The 17,862-nt window shown below is 46.5% G+C and overlaps 4 protein-coding genes across 4 annotated transcripts; 1 reads left to right on the forward strand and 3 right to left on the reverse strand.

Annotated features, from left to right (window-relative positions):
* Nucleotides 1-440: 440 nt before the first annotated feature.
* On the forward strand, nt 441-2,387 carry F4812DRAFT_425880 (uncharacterized protein). The gene is made up of 5 exons (XM_047933961.1): nt 441-782; nt 836-1,061; nt 1,115-1,177; nt 1,257-1,541; nt 1,597-2,387. The coding sequence occupies exons 1-5, from the start codon at nt 661-663 to the stop codon at nt 2,014-2,016; spliced, it is 1,116 nt and encodes a 371-aa protein (XP_047790502.1). The 5' UTR covers nt 441-660; the 3' UTR covers nt 2,017-2,387.
* Nucleotides 2,388-4,535: 2,148 nt separating this feature from the next.
* Nucleotides 4,536-7,024, reverse strand: F4812DRAFT_357888 (glucose-inhibited division protein A subfamily). The gene is made up of 2 exons (XM_047931805.1): nt 6,789-7,024; nt 4,536-6,724 (listed from the first exon to the last, which is right to left on the reverse strand). The coding sequence occupies exons 1-2, from the start codon at nt 6,905-6,907 to the stop codon at nt 4,708-4,710; spliced, it is 2,136 nt and encodes a 711-aa protein (XP_047790503.1). The 5' UTR covers nt 6,908-7,024; the 3' UTR covers nt 4,536-4,707.
* Nucleotides 7,025-7,166: 142 nt separating this feature from the next.
* Nucleotides 7,167-9,086, reverse strand: F4812DRAFT_425887 (uncharacterized protein). The gene is made up of 4 exons (XM_047933962.1): nt 8,376-9,086; nt 7,926-8,281; nt 7,527-7,773; nt 7,167-7,429 (listed from the first exon to the last, which is right to left on the reverse strand). Exons 1-4 carry the CDS (start codon nt 8,720-8,722, stop codon nt 7,324-7,326), a joined length of 1,056 nt encoding a protein of 351 aa, XP_047790504.1. The 5' UTR covers nt 8,723-9,086; the 3' UTR covers nt 7,167-7,323.
* A 2,055-nt stretch (nt 9,087-11,141) lies between these two features.
* F4812DRAFT_470821 (Gti1/Pac2 family-domain-containing protein) lies at nt 11,142-12,913 on the reverse strand (the record flags this gene model as incomplete). The annotated part of the gene is made up of 2 exons (XM_047939025.1): nt 11,142-11,276; nt 11,328-12,913. The coding sequence occupies 2 exons, from the start codon at nt 12,911-12,913 to the stop codon at nt 11,174-11,176; spliced, it is 1,689 nt and encodes a 562-aa protein (XP_047790505.1). The 3' UTR covers nt 11,142-11,173.
* Between the last annotated feature and the right edge of the window lie 4,949 nt (nt 12,914-17,862).

Below are 17,862 nucleotides of genomic sequence, written 5' to 3' on the forward strand. Positions count from 1 at the left end.
AATTATTTTTTTTAACAAAATACTCTGCATTTGGGGGGGGTTTTTTATGTTTTCTTTTTATATAATTTTTAAAAACCTCAAACCACAAACCCCCCCCCCCCCCCCCCCCCCCCGAGCCGCCTGCACTCCCATTAAAGCCACTTACACCTTATACACCCAATCAAAAGCCAATAACCCTTCGTAAACGCAGGGCAAAGCTGTTTAAAATAAAAGCGGCGTAAAAAACAAGCGCCGCAGGAATTTTAAGAGGCGTACGCGTAGCTTATTCGCTAAAGCCGCATTAGTACAACTCATTCTAGTCTAACGTTATAAAAATTTGGGACGTCTAAACTGTGAGCGGTAATAATACCTTTTATTTTTTTGAGCTGTGTAATATTTGATACGTAGGTATATATTTAAGAGTTGCGTATATATATAAACCATATACATACTACTTACCATTTAATGAGTAGTATATATGCAGTTACTACAACCCCCCATCAGACACTAATGTATCTGCGAACAAATGACATTGGGACGGCCACGGGACTTATTTAGGACGGTTTATTATCAAACGAAACACAAGGTACTGTGGAAGCTGATGATGTGGCATATGGTTCTATAAGACGAGCGAACTGGCATACAACTTGGTTCCATGAATTTGCATCTGTACATTTATTTATGAGCTACTTCGACCAATTCCCACCCACTATGAGAATTCCAAGCTGGCCGAAGTATAAAAGGGAAACAGAACCCAGGAACTTCCTCAAGGTTCTTGTTGACCCTCTAGCGGCAACCATCGAGTATGGATGGCCTAACATCTGTCTTTAGATTCTTGCTAATTGATCGCGATAAGCATTGTCGCCGTCCATGGTCTCAATCCCCTCGATAAGCCATCGCATGCGGAAGCCACCTGGACAGCTGGCGACAAGCTGTGGCTGAAGGACTTCCTTCCGGAGGAACTTCCGACCGCTAGGATCTTATTATTTGGATATAATTCGAACGTTGCATTCCAAACCGCAACTGCAGGTGTAAGGGAACAAGCCGAAAACCTCTTGAATCGTCTAGAAGGAGCCCGAGCTGTAAGGACAACCAATACCTTACCCATGGCGGATTAGAGGCTAACGAGGACTAGGGCAGTCCTAATCGCCCCTTGATTTTCATATGTCATAGTTTAGGAGGAATCATAGTCAAGCGAGTAAGCTCACCTCTGCTGATAGATATAGGCGGTTGTCGACTTGCATTCTCCTGTACCCTCGCTAATCATAACCTTATAGGCTCTGTTTCATTCAAGCAACGACCGGACTTATGGATCAATTGCAGAATCTACATTCGGCATCACGTTCTTTGGTACACCGCACAGAGGAGGAAATAAAGCAGGAATAGGAGGGGTGGTAGCGAATATTGCTCGTTCCCTGTTGGGAAATCCTGGCAATACATTTATGAGCGCTGTCAGGGAAGGGGCCTTTCTGGATCTCATCGAGGATGATTTCCGCCAGCTTCTCGAGAATTTTCAAATTCTTACCTTTTATGAAACTAGGCCTCTAGGGCGCTTTGGTATTGTAAGTAACCCCTTCTCCTGTGGCATCTCAAATAAGCCGATTAACAAGATTCTAGGTCGTGGGACAGAGCTCTGCGATCCTCGGACTGCCCGGAACTCGCGAGAAACAGATAGCTTTAGACAAAGACCATAAAGGCATATGCAAGTTCAGCAGCGATGATGATCCTGACTATCAGCTAGTAGCAGATAATATAGCCAGCATGGTTGACAGCGCGACCCGTGCGCAAGTATCACCAGAGCCTATTGATATTGAATCCGAAGGAAACACGTCGAGTTCCTCAGGGTCGGACAATAGCACATGGCAAGCTGGGTTTGGAAACAAAAGCCAGATGATTGGAAACGCAAATAGGACCCGTCAGCTCGGTAACGGAAACAAAAGCGACAACTTTGGAAATGATAATAAAACCGTGCAGATATCGATGGGGTGGTTAGAAATGCAAGACTGCATAGACCTGCTAAAATACTTCAAATTTTGAATATATATAGGTATCAAGTTATTCCTACCTCCTAGGACCTACGTACCTAAGGGTAGGTAGGCGATTGATACATTTTGAAGTCACGGGTTCGTCCAAATACCTGTCAGGTATATATCCCTGATGGATGTCATATAAAGTGTGAGTGTCAGGGTTGCGCATGCAGCATATCGGGTTTTGGCATTCTCAGATTTTCAATTCTGTCAAACAAAAAGTACTATCAAAAAAAAAATATCGCAATATTTGTTAGAAGACTTCGTATATAATTATTACTTTTTTGTTCAAATTTTTACGATTTATTCCTATGGTTATTTTCGTGTTAGGGATGGTACTGTTTCTAGAGAGAAATGCCAAGACCCGGCCATTAATTCTCGAGTTGGGCAGTATATTGGGTTGAAACTAAGTAACGCCTGACCTTCCATTATAAACTAGCTCTACCTGACACTGCCTGAGTGACGTATGAACATTGGTATGCTTTGCTGGCACAGCCACGTCTGTAGCCTCTGACTTGTCGAGGGGCTCAGTACTTACCTACCTCATAGGTAGGTAAAGGGCAACTTCGTGTTTGGTTATAAGAGTTTACTTTACAACCCTGCCAACCCTTTGTTGATTCGTTGCCCACTATCTTTGTAATTCATATCACGCAATGAATTCGTCATCATCACTTGATAGGATTGAAAAGCCAGCGTTATTTCTCGATACTGCATCAAAGAAAGACGAATTCATCTTGCAGAAGCCTAGGGCAACTCGCTCGTTGCCGACTTACCCTACCTATCCCCGAAACGAAGTCACAACAACTCCCCCGTGGAGAAACCGTCTACCCCGGAGAAATACTATCTATGTAGTATCCACCCGGCCAAAGTTATATGCGGTTATATTTATCGCAAGGTCGCAGCGATACCTAGGATTGAAGAAGCACCAACGTTCCGCAGAAAGGCTCAAGACTCAGCTGGTGGCCTTCTTACTTATCAGCTTTGCAAGCTACCTTATTGGCACCCGCTTGCGAATTGGCCAGATTAAGGTAGACCGGAAATTCACTATTGTCCTTCCATTCCTACCCTTCCTACTTCTACCTGTACAAGGGATTGTACGGAATACTGTAAATAATAGCGCAATACACGGAAACAATAATTTTATCCAACAAGGGGGTGTAAATTTTACCTTCATCACTGTCAAGCACGTCTACGTTGTATCCCAAGGTAGTTCATTCCCCTACAACAGAATTATCATTAGCCATTCAATTTAACAGAGGCATGTCTCAACCAACATGTCTCAACCGAATCTCATGCATACCTCTGTGTATGAAATTAATATTGTACCTGCTAACAACGTAAAGCAGATCATGAAGTTAGACGACAAGCAGCCTCTAGCCCTTTAGGCTATGCTGGATGACAAAAGCTTTCGGACGTACGAAGAAGCGAATATAGTAGCGCTTTACTACCTATGTTATTGCTTGCGCGCTAAGCACTAAGCGGTGGATTATGGAGGGAGTGGTAGGAGGAGTGAAATCATTTACCGGAGATGCTGTCAATCTGAAGGAATTATTTCAACACTGAGGGCCGTACCCGAACCTTAACTCCATAACCTACCTCCTACCTACAACACGATTAGCACAGCACGCAACACTCACGTACGTTAGCATCCCCCAGCTTTCAAAACCGTCACATTGAACCGTATTAGCTGACAATAACTCTAACACAGGTCCCTTCGCCGCAATTTCAATTATGTATTAGCTGGCGTGCTTGCTGTGGGTGTGTACGTTCATTGCATACCTGCGCATGCATCCCTCGCGTTGTTTCTTGACCTTTTCGGGTGGTTCTGGGCGGCGTATATGGCCGAAAAGTGAAATAGCGAAAATGGCGATATTCACTATATCTATTCCCCTAGATATGAATCTCCTGAGTACCTTCACTACTACAGTCACATCCATCGCAACTGCTACTACCACCACCCCGCTGCAGCAATATTCGATGTCATTTTTCGAGGAGTTTGGTATCAATTCTCTCCTGAGATTCCCCATTGCAATCGCCCTGATACCTTAGTTGTTTTGGGAGCGGACCTTGTCATCGGCTTGAAGGCCGGGCCTGCTATTGGATGATTGGATGGAAGCATGGGTGGATATCAGGCTATGATTCTGATTGGTAAAATGGAAAGGAGACCGGGGCGGCGATGAGAGGGCTGGCGGCTCTGCATGCCCAACGACAGCCCAGACGGCGGCCTAGGTGGAGGAGGTACCAACAGAACCTGTTGAACCTAGAACACTAGGAGAAGAACGAGAACCTGGAGGAACAGGCTGGGGCTTTAACAAGTATTGCTATATGATGGATGCGATGATGATGGGGCTAAAATCACTCTATAGTTTTCGGACTTCTTAATATAACTACAGTATCAACCTAAACCGATTGGATGACTCAATGAAAATGGCCTGGCTTCTTTTTTATTTCTTCGCCTTGTGGCAACTCGCTCTGACGTTATTAGATGTTTGTCCTTAATCACCTGAGTCTAGCTTACCTTAGGTACAATTATAATATAAGGACTCGAGGCTTCACCTGAATGCAAATAAGATAGATGTGCAGGTAAATCAAGAGATATGTACAATGCTTTATGACTTGACCCCAACGCCCTCATTATGCGTTACTTCGTATAAATACAACCCCATACTTATACATATATACATGCCCCCCTTAATCCGTATCATACTGGACCTTGCATATCCCTCTTCCGAGCCTCCGCGTCCAGGCTATCTACTTCGCCCCCAAGCGGCGCCATATCAGCCACCGCCGCCTCTACCACGCCCTCATCCGCGGCAGCTACACCGAAGTTCACACCGCTGCTTGAAATCTCCCTTCTCTTCTGCGCATAAGACAGCAGCCGCACGCATCCGGCGGGGGTCACCCCCTCAATCCGCCTAGCTTGGCCGATACTCTCGGGCTTTGCCTCGTTCAGCGCTGCCTTCTCGTGCGTGCTCAGCCCCGCGATGGCATTGTAATCCAGATCCGCCGGCAGCCGCAAGCCTTCGTCGCGCAGGAACGCCGCGCGCTCCGACGCTTGCAGATAGACGTAGGGCGCGTACCGAGCCTCGATCTCGACGCGCGTGCGCACGCGCTCGCTGTGCTTTAGGATCTCCGGGATCCGCGGCGCGAGGTCCCCGATGGCAACGCCCGGAAGCCGTAGGATCTCCAGCGCGTTGCGCTTCCTGCTGTCGTTGCGGTTGGAAAAGCCGGCGGCGATCCAGGCCGGCGCGTTCAGAGCGTACTGCTCCAGAGCTCGGGTTAGCTCGTCGATCTGCGCTTTTTCGTCCGTGTGCCGTGACCAACGGGCGTCCGATACGACGCCCCACTCTCGGCCCTTGGCTGTGAGTCGAAGATCGGCGTTGTCGGCGCGCGTGCTCATGCGGTACTCGCTGCGGCTTGTGAACATGCGATACGGCTCCGACACACCCTTGGTAATCAGATCATCAATCATGATGCCGATATACCCGTCGGCGCGTGTGATTGAGACTGGCTCTAACCCCTGAGCCGTGCGTCCCGCATTGATGCCGGCAATAATGCCCTGACCAGCCGCCTCCTCGTAGCCCGTGGTGCCGTTGATTTGACCCGCAAGGAAAAGACCTGAGATAGCCTTAGTTTCGAGGGTGGACCTGAGACCACGCGGGTCTACATAGTCATATTCGACGCCGTAGCCAGCCTGAGTCATTTGTACGTTTTCGAGTCCGCGGATCGTGCGTAGTAGTTGCTCCTGTGCCTCGGCAGGGATAGTCATAGACAAGCCATTCGGGTAGATAGTATCGTTATCGAATCCCTCTGGTTCCAACCAGACGATGTGTCTCTCCTTATGACCGAATTTGATGACTTTAGACTCCAACGACGGGCAATAACGTGGTCCCCTCACCGTCTCGCGGATATGCACCGTCTTGTCCAGGTTAGCGCGAGCAATGTCATGCGATTTGTCATTCGTATAAGTAGCCCAGCAGAAAAGTTGGTCCTGCACCGACACCCTATCATCGAGGTAGCTAAAAGGTTCCGGAGGTTCGTCTCCTCGCTGTATATCTAGGATATCGAAGTTGATACTTCCTTTATGTAATCGGGGAGGGGTGCCGGTTTTTAATCTACCAAGCTTGAAACCGGCATCTCTCAGGGATTTGCTAAGGCCAAAGGTAGCCTTTTCGCCCATCCGCCCAGACGGGAATACGTCTAAGCCGATATGTATCTCGCCGCCCAGGAACGTTCCGGTGGTAATGACGACGGCACTGGTGGGTAATACCTCGCCCGTCTCGAGACGTACGCCAGTAATTTTGCTCTTGGGCGAACCGCTGGTAGGATCTGCATTCTCGCCTAAAACGATATCTGACACGCTACCTGTTATTATAGACAAGTTCGGATACGACTGGAGCTCCTCGCGCATGTGTTTCTTATACAGCGCACGGTCGATCTGGGCTCGCGGTCCCCACACAGCCGGGCCTTTTTTCCGGTTGAGGACCTTGAACTGGACACCAGCTTTATCGATGATACGTCCAGAAACGCCATCCAGCGCGTCGATCTCGCGTATTATTGTCCCCTTTCCGATTCCGCCAAAACTGGGATTACACGAACAGACGCCAAGATTGTCAAGCTTAGGCGTGACCAGAGCCGTTCGAGCGCCGCTCCGTGCAGCTGCCGCGCATGCTTCTGTCCCAGCATGACCACCACCTACTACCACAACATCAAAAGGCCTAGGTTCTTCGAGTTAGCTCGTGATCATTCGCATATTTTTGGAGAATGGACTCATTTACAGACCTCACGTCTTGAGCGACAGTGGCGAAGCTATTCCGGTGAAGACCTAATGAAGGTAACGGTCGTGCCCGGATTACGCTATGAGGCCGGCTTAAGCCCCTAGGTCTCCAAGCCTTCCGCATACTCGAAGTTTTTTTTTTCTCTTTTTTTCTTTGGCTTTTGCTTTTGCAACTTGCACGTCGTCGCTTTGAATTTGAAATTCAAAAATTCTCGATAAGAAATACTATGTAACGATAAGGAAAAGCTTGGATCTATCTAAATCTAGGTCCATTAAGGTACCTATGTACATGGTCTCTCTGTGGGGCATGCGGCTGATCCATGTGGCACCTGCAGGGCGGTTCTCTTACCGGATGAATAATTCACCTTAAATCAACGCTTGGGTCTCAGGGGTTCTACTTCTATTCACGTCACGTGCTACGGAAGTACTATGTACATCGCCTGATCGCATATAGATATCATCCGCTTGGCTTAAGCTAACTACAACAAATTTACATAGGCTGAACTTATTGATGGATAACTTAATAATCTTCAATTGAAACTATTGGCCTTTGGACTTGGCTTTATTCTCGGATAAGATTCTCACTGCGTCCTTGCTAAACACGTAACTGAGGCCGCTCCAGACGGTTGTGGTCGCAACCAAATACCTGTAATTTGTCAGACGCAGTAACGAAAAAGCAAGTTTTACGCGTTTGGTTTCCTTGCTGGATTGAGTATGGATGCAAGATAAAAAAAAACACTTACTGAAAGGCCGTCATAGCCATTCCCACATCCGCAGCTAAAAGTGGTGTCGCCATAGTAGCTCCCATAAGTCCCAACTGCAAGAACGTATTATACTTGCTAATAGTCGTAGGCCGCACCTCCGCTGACGGTAAGGAGAAGTCCCAGTAGCGCGTGAACGTCTTCGGGGGCGGCAGAGATATCCACCGGTAGTAGATGGCCGAAATTGCTAGACCAACATCCCGCCCGAGGATCGTGACGGCTAACCATACTATATCGAACGTATCATCAGCATGTAAGTTATCACGTAAATACAGCCGCGGCGTAATAAAAACGGAGAGGCTAGGGGGAAGCTGAATAATAAAGTTATAGGGGTATGACCCAAGATACAGGGGTGGGGTGGCGAGGAGGTCAGGTACTTACTAGGTAGCGCCCCCTTGTAAGCAAGACATACGGTCAAAACCGTCATAAGCATCTTATCCGCCATAGGGTCCACCACGCTCCCAACGACGGTCTGAAGCTTCCATTTGCGAGCAATCCAGCCGTCCAGGAGGTCCGAGACGCCTGCGTAAGCAAACAGACCCAAAGCCAAGACATGCGCGTCGTGCACGATGGCATAGCCGATGAACGGCGCGGCGATGAGGCGCGAAAACGTCAGCAGGTTGGGGACCGTGTAGATGTTTTCGTGCTGCGCCAGCGCGGGCATCACCTTGGGAATTACCTTCCGGATACCTTTCGGCTCCCTAGCTATTTGTTTCGAAGAAGATTCAGGGGAAACTCTATAATTGCCATATATTAGCTCGCAAGCGCTATAACGAATGATCAAGAGTAGATCAGTAAACTTAACAGCACTACCTAACGGAAAAGACGTACTGTTCTTTCCTCTTAGTTTCTTCATTCTCCTCTAAGAATCTGGCAGTCTGCGAAAAGGACCTACTACACCCGGACCGCCGCCACAATCCGACTCTAACGCTACTTGCCTCATCCAGCGGACGTAAGCGTTTTGCCGCCCCCGGCCAACGCGTACTCTCGTTCAAAGCCAAACCCTGACATCCTAACGCGGCCATACTCACGATATGCGCAGATCTCCTCCACACAGCCGGACCCACCCTAGTCCTCTCAGCCGTTGCAGCTAGCTCAGCGCATATCAAATTGATCGAACTCATTTTCGGACACCTGCGAGAGGCGCGCGCGCCACCGCATACAGCCCGTAAAGTCATATCGAGTGGATCATATTATGTGAAGCCGCAATGCACGTGGAATCAAGCCGAGATGAACCAAGTCAAGCTAGCCGATAAGAACCCCCCCTTTTTTTTCTCGTCCAGTGCAACCAACTTGGCAACGGGATAACAATTCTCGCGAATGCAGTTCCGAAACGTCACCTGACCGGTCCCAAACTCTCGCAGAATAAATTCCTTATTCCAGAGAGGAAAGTAAAGAAATAAAACAGCTTCGGTGCTAGGGGGGAACGGGCAGGCTATACCGACGTGGCGTTTCCAGGCGTTTGCAGGCGTTTGCGGTCTAGATCAAGTTGGAAGAATAGAGAGTTGAGATTGAGAGGATAGAGGCAGAGGCAGTTCCACAGTTGAAAAAAGTTGTAACCATGTATTCCGGCACAGTGTTGGAGAGCTGAGCTGAGCTCCACGTCATTGGCTATGGAGCGCCAAGTAACCCTTGTTTCACAACATTTCCCCACTAAATGGACACTCCAAAGGAGCCTCAGCTTAGTAATTAAACATTTCTTATATTACTAGTACTGTCTGCGTAAACTCGACGACGCACCCCAAAGGGGTGCTGCGCTTTAACTAAGGAAACGGGCAAGATTAGGGATTCGATCCGAAATACTTCCGAACAAATGTAATTCCTACGTGCTTCAAAGTATTTTCCAACATTCATAAAATTTTATAAAATATTATTATTCTTCTTCTACTTTCAGTAAGTAACAGGGATCGGAATAACCTCTTACTGGTGCTTAAAGTCTGGTACGCTAGCTTAATTACTGCCCGATTTCCTAATTAAAGCGCAGCACCCCTTTGGGGTGCGGCGTCGAGTTATACGTAGACAGCACTAGTACCGAGTTCAACAACCTCATCGTAAGATTAACTCCTTACTATCATATAATAACTAACCTTAAACAGAACCTCAATCTTTACGCAAAAAGAAATTATAATCTAAAGTCGTTTTTTTAAGATATAATAACTAATATTAGTTTTCCCCCTATTTTTCCTTGTTTTCCATGTTTTATTTTGATACGAACGGACTGATAAAATATATGTGACGAACTTACACTCAGGTACGTTAAAGTGTAGTGCCGATGGGTCTTGATTTTCAGGTAAACAGTAACGATACGGGTCAAGTGTCAAAATAATCGTTGAAATGTTCGTCAGGAAGGCTTGGAGTCCTTCCCCTTATATGGGTTAGATATAAGACTTAGATTGATAGCTAATAAGCTGAAAAATGAATGACTAGATACATGAGAAACGTTCGATAGTTATATGAAATGTCTTCCTGCTATTCTGTTGTTCTTTTCGTCGTATTTCTTAAGTGGTCGAGTTGATCACCTCGATCACCTCGCTTTGAGGCTATTCCCGAGGTTTAGCCGTGACGGGATCGTTGGTACCCCGCCCTTTGGCCTGAACGTGATCTCCCTGGCTGTTGGTTCGTAACAATATATTAATACCCATAGTAAATATACCATAGGAAACTTGCCCATTCTTCCGACTAACTTCCAAAAAATTTCCAAAATAAAATCATGGGTATTTATGAGGGTTAACCACAAATTAAGCAATTAACCCCACCAAATTCCAAGCGCAAAAAAGGTTTCTACCAAAAGACAGGTGATTTTTTTTCCCTTTTCTCTTTTCTTTTCTCTCTGCTCTTTTCTCTTATCATCTCCTCCCCTCTCCTCTTCTGTCCTCTCCTTTTTCTTCTCCTTCTTCCTTCTTCTTCTCCTCTCCTCTCCTCTTCTGTCCTCTCCTTCTCCTTCTCCTTCTTCCTTCTCCTTTTTTCTTTTTTTATTGTCATGTAGGGAAATAACATTCTAGATATAGAAAACTTTTAGTTCGATGATCCGACCAGGAATAAGTCTGCTGTATACAGATAAGCCTGAAAGCCTGACCGATTTTTTCATTTCGAAGACACTGTTGCTGTCTTTCAAAAGTCACGCCGAAATCTGTTCTACTAGTACAACGCCAATAGCCTTTAACAAGTCTGAGTCCAAATGATGAAGAAAGAAAGTCGTCGACAACAATAAAAAGATTGAAGCGGTCGAGAGCGTGAAATAAAACGTGATATAGCAAATGCACTGCGGCCTAAAGCGGCCTGTAAAGACTGGTAACAGGTATCATCGTAATCGTTGTTATAATGGGTATAAAGTGAGTTGCCAGTTCCGCGTTGTTGGGGAAATAATCGTGACGGTCATCTGTCAATGCGGCGGTAAAGAACCGTAGGTATCAATTATCGAAAAGACAATATCCCCTGACCTCGCTTGACGCCAACGCTCCACAAGTCTTTCAAAATGCATGCAGGTACCAAGGTCGTCGTGAATACCTTGCCTAGGTAAAACTCAAATCCAGCCGTTTTAATTTGTAGTACACCATAACACATAGCGCCAGGAAATCATAGTAGAAAAGGGAATTCGAAGCAAGCCAGAAATGCAGGTGATGCTCTCCTTAACGAATTTGGTTCTCAATTTTCTGGTCTCCGGTTTGTTGCCTGCTCATTTGTCGCGGGGTCGATTGCAAGCAGGAAGTCTGTTCAGAGCCGTGCGAGTCCCTTTGAGACGTTAGAGGCATCGGCATAGGATCCTATTAAGGATCTACTCACTGTGGATAGCTTCCATTCTGCATGAAGCCATCAGTCCAGTCGACATCTGGCATCGGATTTGCCGCAGAATCAACATTGTCAAGTCCGAGCTGCATAGTCGACGATGTATCGTCTTGACCAGCGTTAACCACATTATGTCCGTGGTGCTCCGGTAAAGAGACGTTGAACTCGTGAGGGGTATGACGCGTGGTTCTGGCATTGAATCCATTTTCCATATGGCCTTCAATTCCGGAGGAACTATGCATGGCGATGCTAGTACTGTATAAATCGTTATTTTGGTTTGCGCTGCTGTGATTTGCTCCGTTATGGTTATATACGTCTCGGTGGTGGTTAGAAGGTGTAGACACAACCGCGGAGGTAGCAGTAGTGTTAGCAGGCGTGTCGAATATACTAGCTGTATTTGTATATGGCGATTGGCTGGAAAGATTCTGACCTCCGAGACTGGCGCCACCACCGAGGAGCTGGGTTGTACTCATTAGTGCTCTATCAAGCTGCGGGAGTCCCGAGTAGTCAATATTCCCTACCCCGTTTGTTCCAATATTTCCTACCCCGCTTGTTCCATTCATGGTCGAGTGCCTTCGAGGTGGCACTCGTGCCGGCTGTGAGTAAGTCAAGGAAGTTCGTGGAATCATACCGTACGACATCGCAGGACTCTGGTCGTAGCTCATGGACGACGCCGTAGGATATGGCACTGGCGGTGGCAATGTTTGTCCCATACCGTAGGGTGCAGCATATTGGGTAGAACCTGCCCAAGACATTTGATCACAGGTATTCATGCTGGGCATTGAATATGATCTTGATACTGCTCCATTCATAGCGTAGGCATTATACGAAGAGTTCATAACCCCTCGAAAATGAGGTTCGGCTAGCAGTATTTCGTGATCATCAACGGGAGCTCGGAAGCTGCCCGATGATATCAGGGGCGCGCGGGGAGTGATGCCTCGTAGCCTTTCATCCTGACTTGGAGTGCAAAGTTTATGTTGAATAACGTCTTCTATACTGTAATACGAGACGAGGTGATGCTGTATACCTTGATAGGTGACACTGATGGTCTTTTTGATAAGTCCATCTTGCTTGAACTGATACGAATCGACGAGTGAGCCGACGAGGGCACGTTCGGCTTCATTACGTGTGTTTGCTGTGCTCTCAAGGTTTGGAAGCGAATGTCCGCTATCCATTATAGCACTGGCAAAACTACCCACCGAGTTGGCTCTGGCGTGGTTCGTAGTCTTTGTGACCCCTGCGTCATTCCTCTGCCGTTTCATTGCTCGTTTCTTCTCACCGGGCTGAAAGGGCTTGTCCAGCTCGCGATACAAGAGGAAATTGCCCAGAATACGACTAGGACTCCAAGGGACACCGTCAGTCCAACGTTTTATCCCAGAAGAATTTTCCTCGTAGATGAAAACATTGCCGCTAACGATGAGGGACGATCGTTCCCTATCGTGTGGTCGTCTGGGAACATGGCTGAGATGGCCGTTAAGACAACCTTCAAATAGTATAAGTGCATCCATGGTGCTCGCGATATACCCAAAGAAAGTTGGGTTCAGAGGGTTTCCCGCACCTCCGGGACGGTCAACTCCCGACATTATTCCTCCTGTCGACATGTCTACCTTTGCTATTAGGCGTATTATGCAATAGGATTTGAGTCTTGCTAGCTCAAATGCAAGCGGCAGCTTAATAAGAGAAACCTTCTCGGGTAATAGCCAAAAGCAGTGTTGATAGGTGAAAGTAAACTGTATCTCTAGACGTCTTTACAACACGTGGGCTACTGGTTCGGTGGTTCGGCAGTGTGCCTGTGATGTAGGACAACTTGATCGAGAAGGCAGAGCTTTAGCCTACAACTCGAGACCCAGTCTCCTCAGAGAGTTAAGGTGTATGCCGTGGAGGTAAATATCTATATGGAATCAGGGAAGAATCGTGAGCTTGAATGCAGAGGAAATAGGGAACAGTGTTGTAGAGTAGAATTCAATCATACCTTGACAGAGTGTTTATGCTTTGCCGCGAAACCGGTAAAAAAGTATTGGGAAACTTTGATGATTGTGCAGCTTGCTATGGTAGAGAGATATATATATATTATATATCGGACTGCCCTCACGAAGGCGAACCTGTTCTGATTCTTCTTTTTATTATTTGAAGTCCGCTGGTAGTATTTTCGGCTGGATGGATAACTCAGTAGGGAAGAAGGAGAAGAATGGGACCCTTGGCTGTGCCTGGTAGAGCAAGCAGTGGGCTGGTATGCGGACCTGGGTGTAGGATATTAGCGTTTCGAAGCCGAGTAAACTTTACGGCGGGCGGGAGGGGTTGTCCGTAGACCGGGACTAACAATATTTTGCTGGGGACTTTGAAGAACCCTCTTTAATAGTAGATCTATCTCGGAAAGTTGTGTTATATGCTAAGAGGGGTGAACTCAAGATTAAGTTCGCGGCTACGGTACCAGAAGCTGTCGGTTGCCCCCTTCAGCCTGGGGGTATGGCGCGTACAACGAGTAAGCTCAAACTGGTGATCCGAGTTGGTGGCAGCACCGTCTTTAAACTTTCAAACGCGCAGACAATTCGGAAACGGAGTCCGAGCTGGGGTACGCTGTGGCAAAACCTTCCTTACTGTTACCCTCAACCGATTATCTTGAGGTTACTATATAGAGCGCGTAGTGTCGGTGGTATCAGACCTCACGATGAGTGAAGAAGAGTAGTTGCGTTAGCAAGAAGTGCCTGAATAAAGCAATGGTTCCGGCTTGTGATATGAGAGGATCAACTCAAGGCCCCAAGGTGAACTGTGGCGCCCAAAAACACTGAGTTGAGGCTGTAAACCTTGTCGTCGGGGTGAGTAATGTTGCTTGCTTGACAACTAGAATTGGAGTAATGAAAATATGAATTGGAGCTTTTTGTTTTGCAAATTGTGTTGTGACTGCTATAAACAGGGTGAGTTGAGAAGGTAGTATGGTTGCAGGTCAAGGGATAGCTGCAACGCGACTGATATCTTGTCAAGCATCGAGGTTGTACTATGTACTAGTATGATTATGATGCAGAATAAGAGTGAAACTGGGGGAGAGAGGTTGTTTATTTATGTGTGCCTGCTTGGGGGCGTTTGGACTCTGATGGTAACGTTATATTAGATAATAGAGGAGGGTGAACAAGAGGAGACATGAAGGTTCAAGGGGGGGGGGGGATCGTGTCAAAGCGGTTCCTGCTTTAGTCGTATTGCGTGTGATGCCGTTAGGAGGTACGTAGGTCCCAATACGTTCAACAATTTATAGAGCATCCGTGTAGCGAATTCGGTGCAAATAGAGGTAAGTGCTGGTGCGTTATGTAGTATATTAGGTACTACCTAAGGATAATACTAGGTAGAGGCGAATAATGTAGGAGTAAAGATTACCTAAGGTAACGAGATTAATTGGAGATGTCGAAGAGGATAGCGCTTGCCAGTTTCCATTAAGGCTCCTACTACTACTTACACGCAGCTACTACCTCCCACGTGCTACTATGATGCGCAGCTGCCACGTACCGCCCCTAAGATCACCACAACTACCTACCTACCTGGTACAACCACTACAACTACAACTACTACGGCTGCTGCTGCTGCTTCTATAACTACCCAGTGCAGCTACTTCAGCTGCTGCAACCACTACAAGCTGGCTGCTTCTTCCTAAATGCTTTCCTGTATAGTCACTGATGCTAAGTTAACAGGTATGTCAAATGTGCCTACCTACGTACCTATTCGTTCCTTTCATCACTGGTTTTACCACTCGTCCAAGTGAGATCGGCACGGCCATACCTTCTCTGTGTACAAAAAGGTGACCTAACAGCGGATTCTACATCTTGCCGCCCTGGCGGGTTATGATATTACTTACAATTTAGGTGTGTAGGTAACTTATTGGGTATCTCTACTAATATTTTTTTCGCTACTTCCTCCACGGCCATATCGGTAGCTTGACTACACCGGTTCTAGATTCTTCATTCTTCCACTTGGGCGGTCTTCGTTGCATGTAACAACCCTGCTCCTCTGTGTGTACGCGAGATAGCTATGTATGTATGTGTGTGTGTGTGGGTCGTTTTAAAGCACGGTCTAGTCGATTGCCTAACCTAGGTGCTGCTTCGAGATCATGGATGGTAGCTTGTCGCCCCAGAATATTTCTAAGGTCGCGGGCCACGGCAAGTTAAAAGTGAAGTGGACGTGATAGACGGGCTAGGCTCTATATCTCTATCGCAGTCCGAAGCAAGTATATCAAGACGTGGGACTATCACATGTTAACACAGCAATACGGAAATATATGACAATGGTAGACCGGCCGTCGTGCTCATCGTCCTCGGTTATCATTATTGCCGTGCCGATTAGAACTCGTCAAGTTTTCTAGGGATATTAAATGTGTGCTCGTCTAAATAATAATTCGCAGCTGTATTCCTAGAAATTCTTGCTAAGAAGGATAAAGGTATGTATATGATAGAGAGGTATATTATAAATAATATAACAAATTGTATTAGACCGAAAGCTTGAAGACCAGCACCTAGGTTGTGAGCATTTGAATAAGCCATGCCCATTCATCGGGCTTAATAACTCCTGCCTTTGGTTAAATGATATCGGTCTTACGCTGATTTCAACCTCTAAGATCACTCAACTAGCAGGCACTACGACGCAACATTGCTCCGCGTTAGTCGTAACTAGCCGTCTACGAAACAAGGATATACGATGTATTCAACACCAGTGAGACCTTGAAAAATATGCAACTGAGATGTAGCGTAAAACTTGCCAGCCTAGAATTCAAATTGTATTTCTTGTCCGGTAAATTTACATAATTATGTGAAATATACACTGTCATGAGTCATGTTGTCCTCGCGGCACCTGGGGGCATTTGCGTAGAGTCCCTAACCCATAAATAGAGCCTACTATCTACATATCCCTTGAGCATATAGATACCTTCCCCCTCATGTGCGTGTGGCGACGGTAGAATTGTCATCGCAAGCTTGGTATCCTTTCCTTGCAATTGTCTATGCAATCATATGCGCATTACAGGATCGACAGAAAATCGACTTTGTCAAGTCAAACTAGTCACTAGGGCTATCCCATAATATGACTTGCAAGAGGCCTGGAAAATCTCAGACTTCAGGGCAGCTCCTGGAATGGTAGAACTCCTGCCACGACTGTCGGGAGCCTCACTTGAGACTCATTGGGAACAAAGGAGATGTTTTGCATATAGCTTTGAAGTCAAAGCTATCTTACTTAGAGCTCCTCGCGTAACACCGATGTTGTTTCCCTTACCAAATGCTCTACGACGTGACAAGGACGAGATGTTATAGTGGTAACGTAAGCTGAATATCGGAATTGCTAAGGTTTCGGACTCTAAGGTAGGATTATAACAGTATAGCGGCTAGCTTTCTATCTTAGATAGGTATCAGGATATCCAGGAAAGTTTTGCTGTTGTGGGGAACCGAGAACAGTAAACAGGGCCCCAAGGTAGATTAAAGAATTTTTTGACTAGTATTGCATATCAATATTACGGAAAATACCTGTAGGTGGACACAGAAATAAGGCTGCTAGAGTGACGACGGAGCCAAGACCTTCTCCGGCCTCTCTTACTGGCTAACCCCTTCTAAGAGGGGCGGCGGAATAAACCTTGTTAACGGGCTAAGTTCTGAGAGAGCCAAGGAGGTACATAGGGACGGCTTCGACCTATTCATTCAGGTTGCTAGTGTGGTATGCACAGAATGTGAAGGTCATAGGTCACGGTAGTAGTGCTCCGGATTGATGGGCGGTGATATGCTGTAAAAATTCTCCGTTGATGTTTTGGTCCGGGAGGAGGTATACGGGGGGAAGATAGGTACCTATTATTAATGTAGTAAGCGAGAATACTATTGGAGCCTATACGTACCTAATTCATACTGCCCTCTATAAAATATCTTGCTGCTGAGTGCCTCATATTTCTTCTAGATAGGGTAGGTCTACATTGACATCGACGAAGAGCTAATTGCTAGATATATCCGAGCGATTCTTGATGTCTTCCGGACGACTCCTGGCTAATTCCATTTCTATCTTATTCTTCAGTGTCCCCTGAACGCAGGTACAGGACCGCAAGACAGAAAACTCTGTTTTTGATGCTAAACTAACCGAGAGGTCGGTAGGCCAAAAGAAAAAAGAAAAAAGAACAGTAAAGGCAAAATAATCTATGTACTATATGCATCTGCAAATGCCACTCTTCTGAAAGGGAACAGTCGAACCTCAATTCATAACTGAATAGGGGATGGCCAAAAACTCTCGACGTTTGCGGAACAACCACGATTTGATGGTTCAACTAGCCGATATAAGCAGTGATCAGGTTACCGACGGAGACTACAAACCTTAAATATTGACGTGACATGGTATTGCCCCGGGCTTACCCCTGTAAAGACTCCTCAGATGTTTCCATGTGAAAGCCAACACCCCATCTAGTATTGATACCTAGTTTGATAGGGACTCGAAGATCCATAATGGTCTCGAAGGCCTACCTGGGTTATCGTGTATGCCATTGGTCGGGAATTTACATTTCCAACTTAGTATAGCCAAA

This window comes from Daldinia caldariorum, assembly GCF_022478825.1.
Source record: "Daldinia caldariorum strain CBS 122874 unplaced genomic scaffold F4812scaffold_7, whole genome shotgun sequence".
In the NCBI taxonomy this organism is placed as follows: domain Eukaryota; kingdom Fungi; phylum Ascomycota; class Sordariomycetes; order Xylariales; family Hypoxylaceae; genus Daldinia; species Daldinia caldariorum.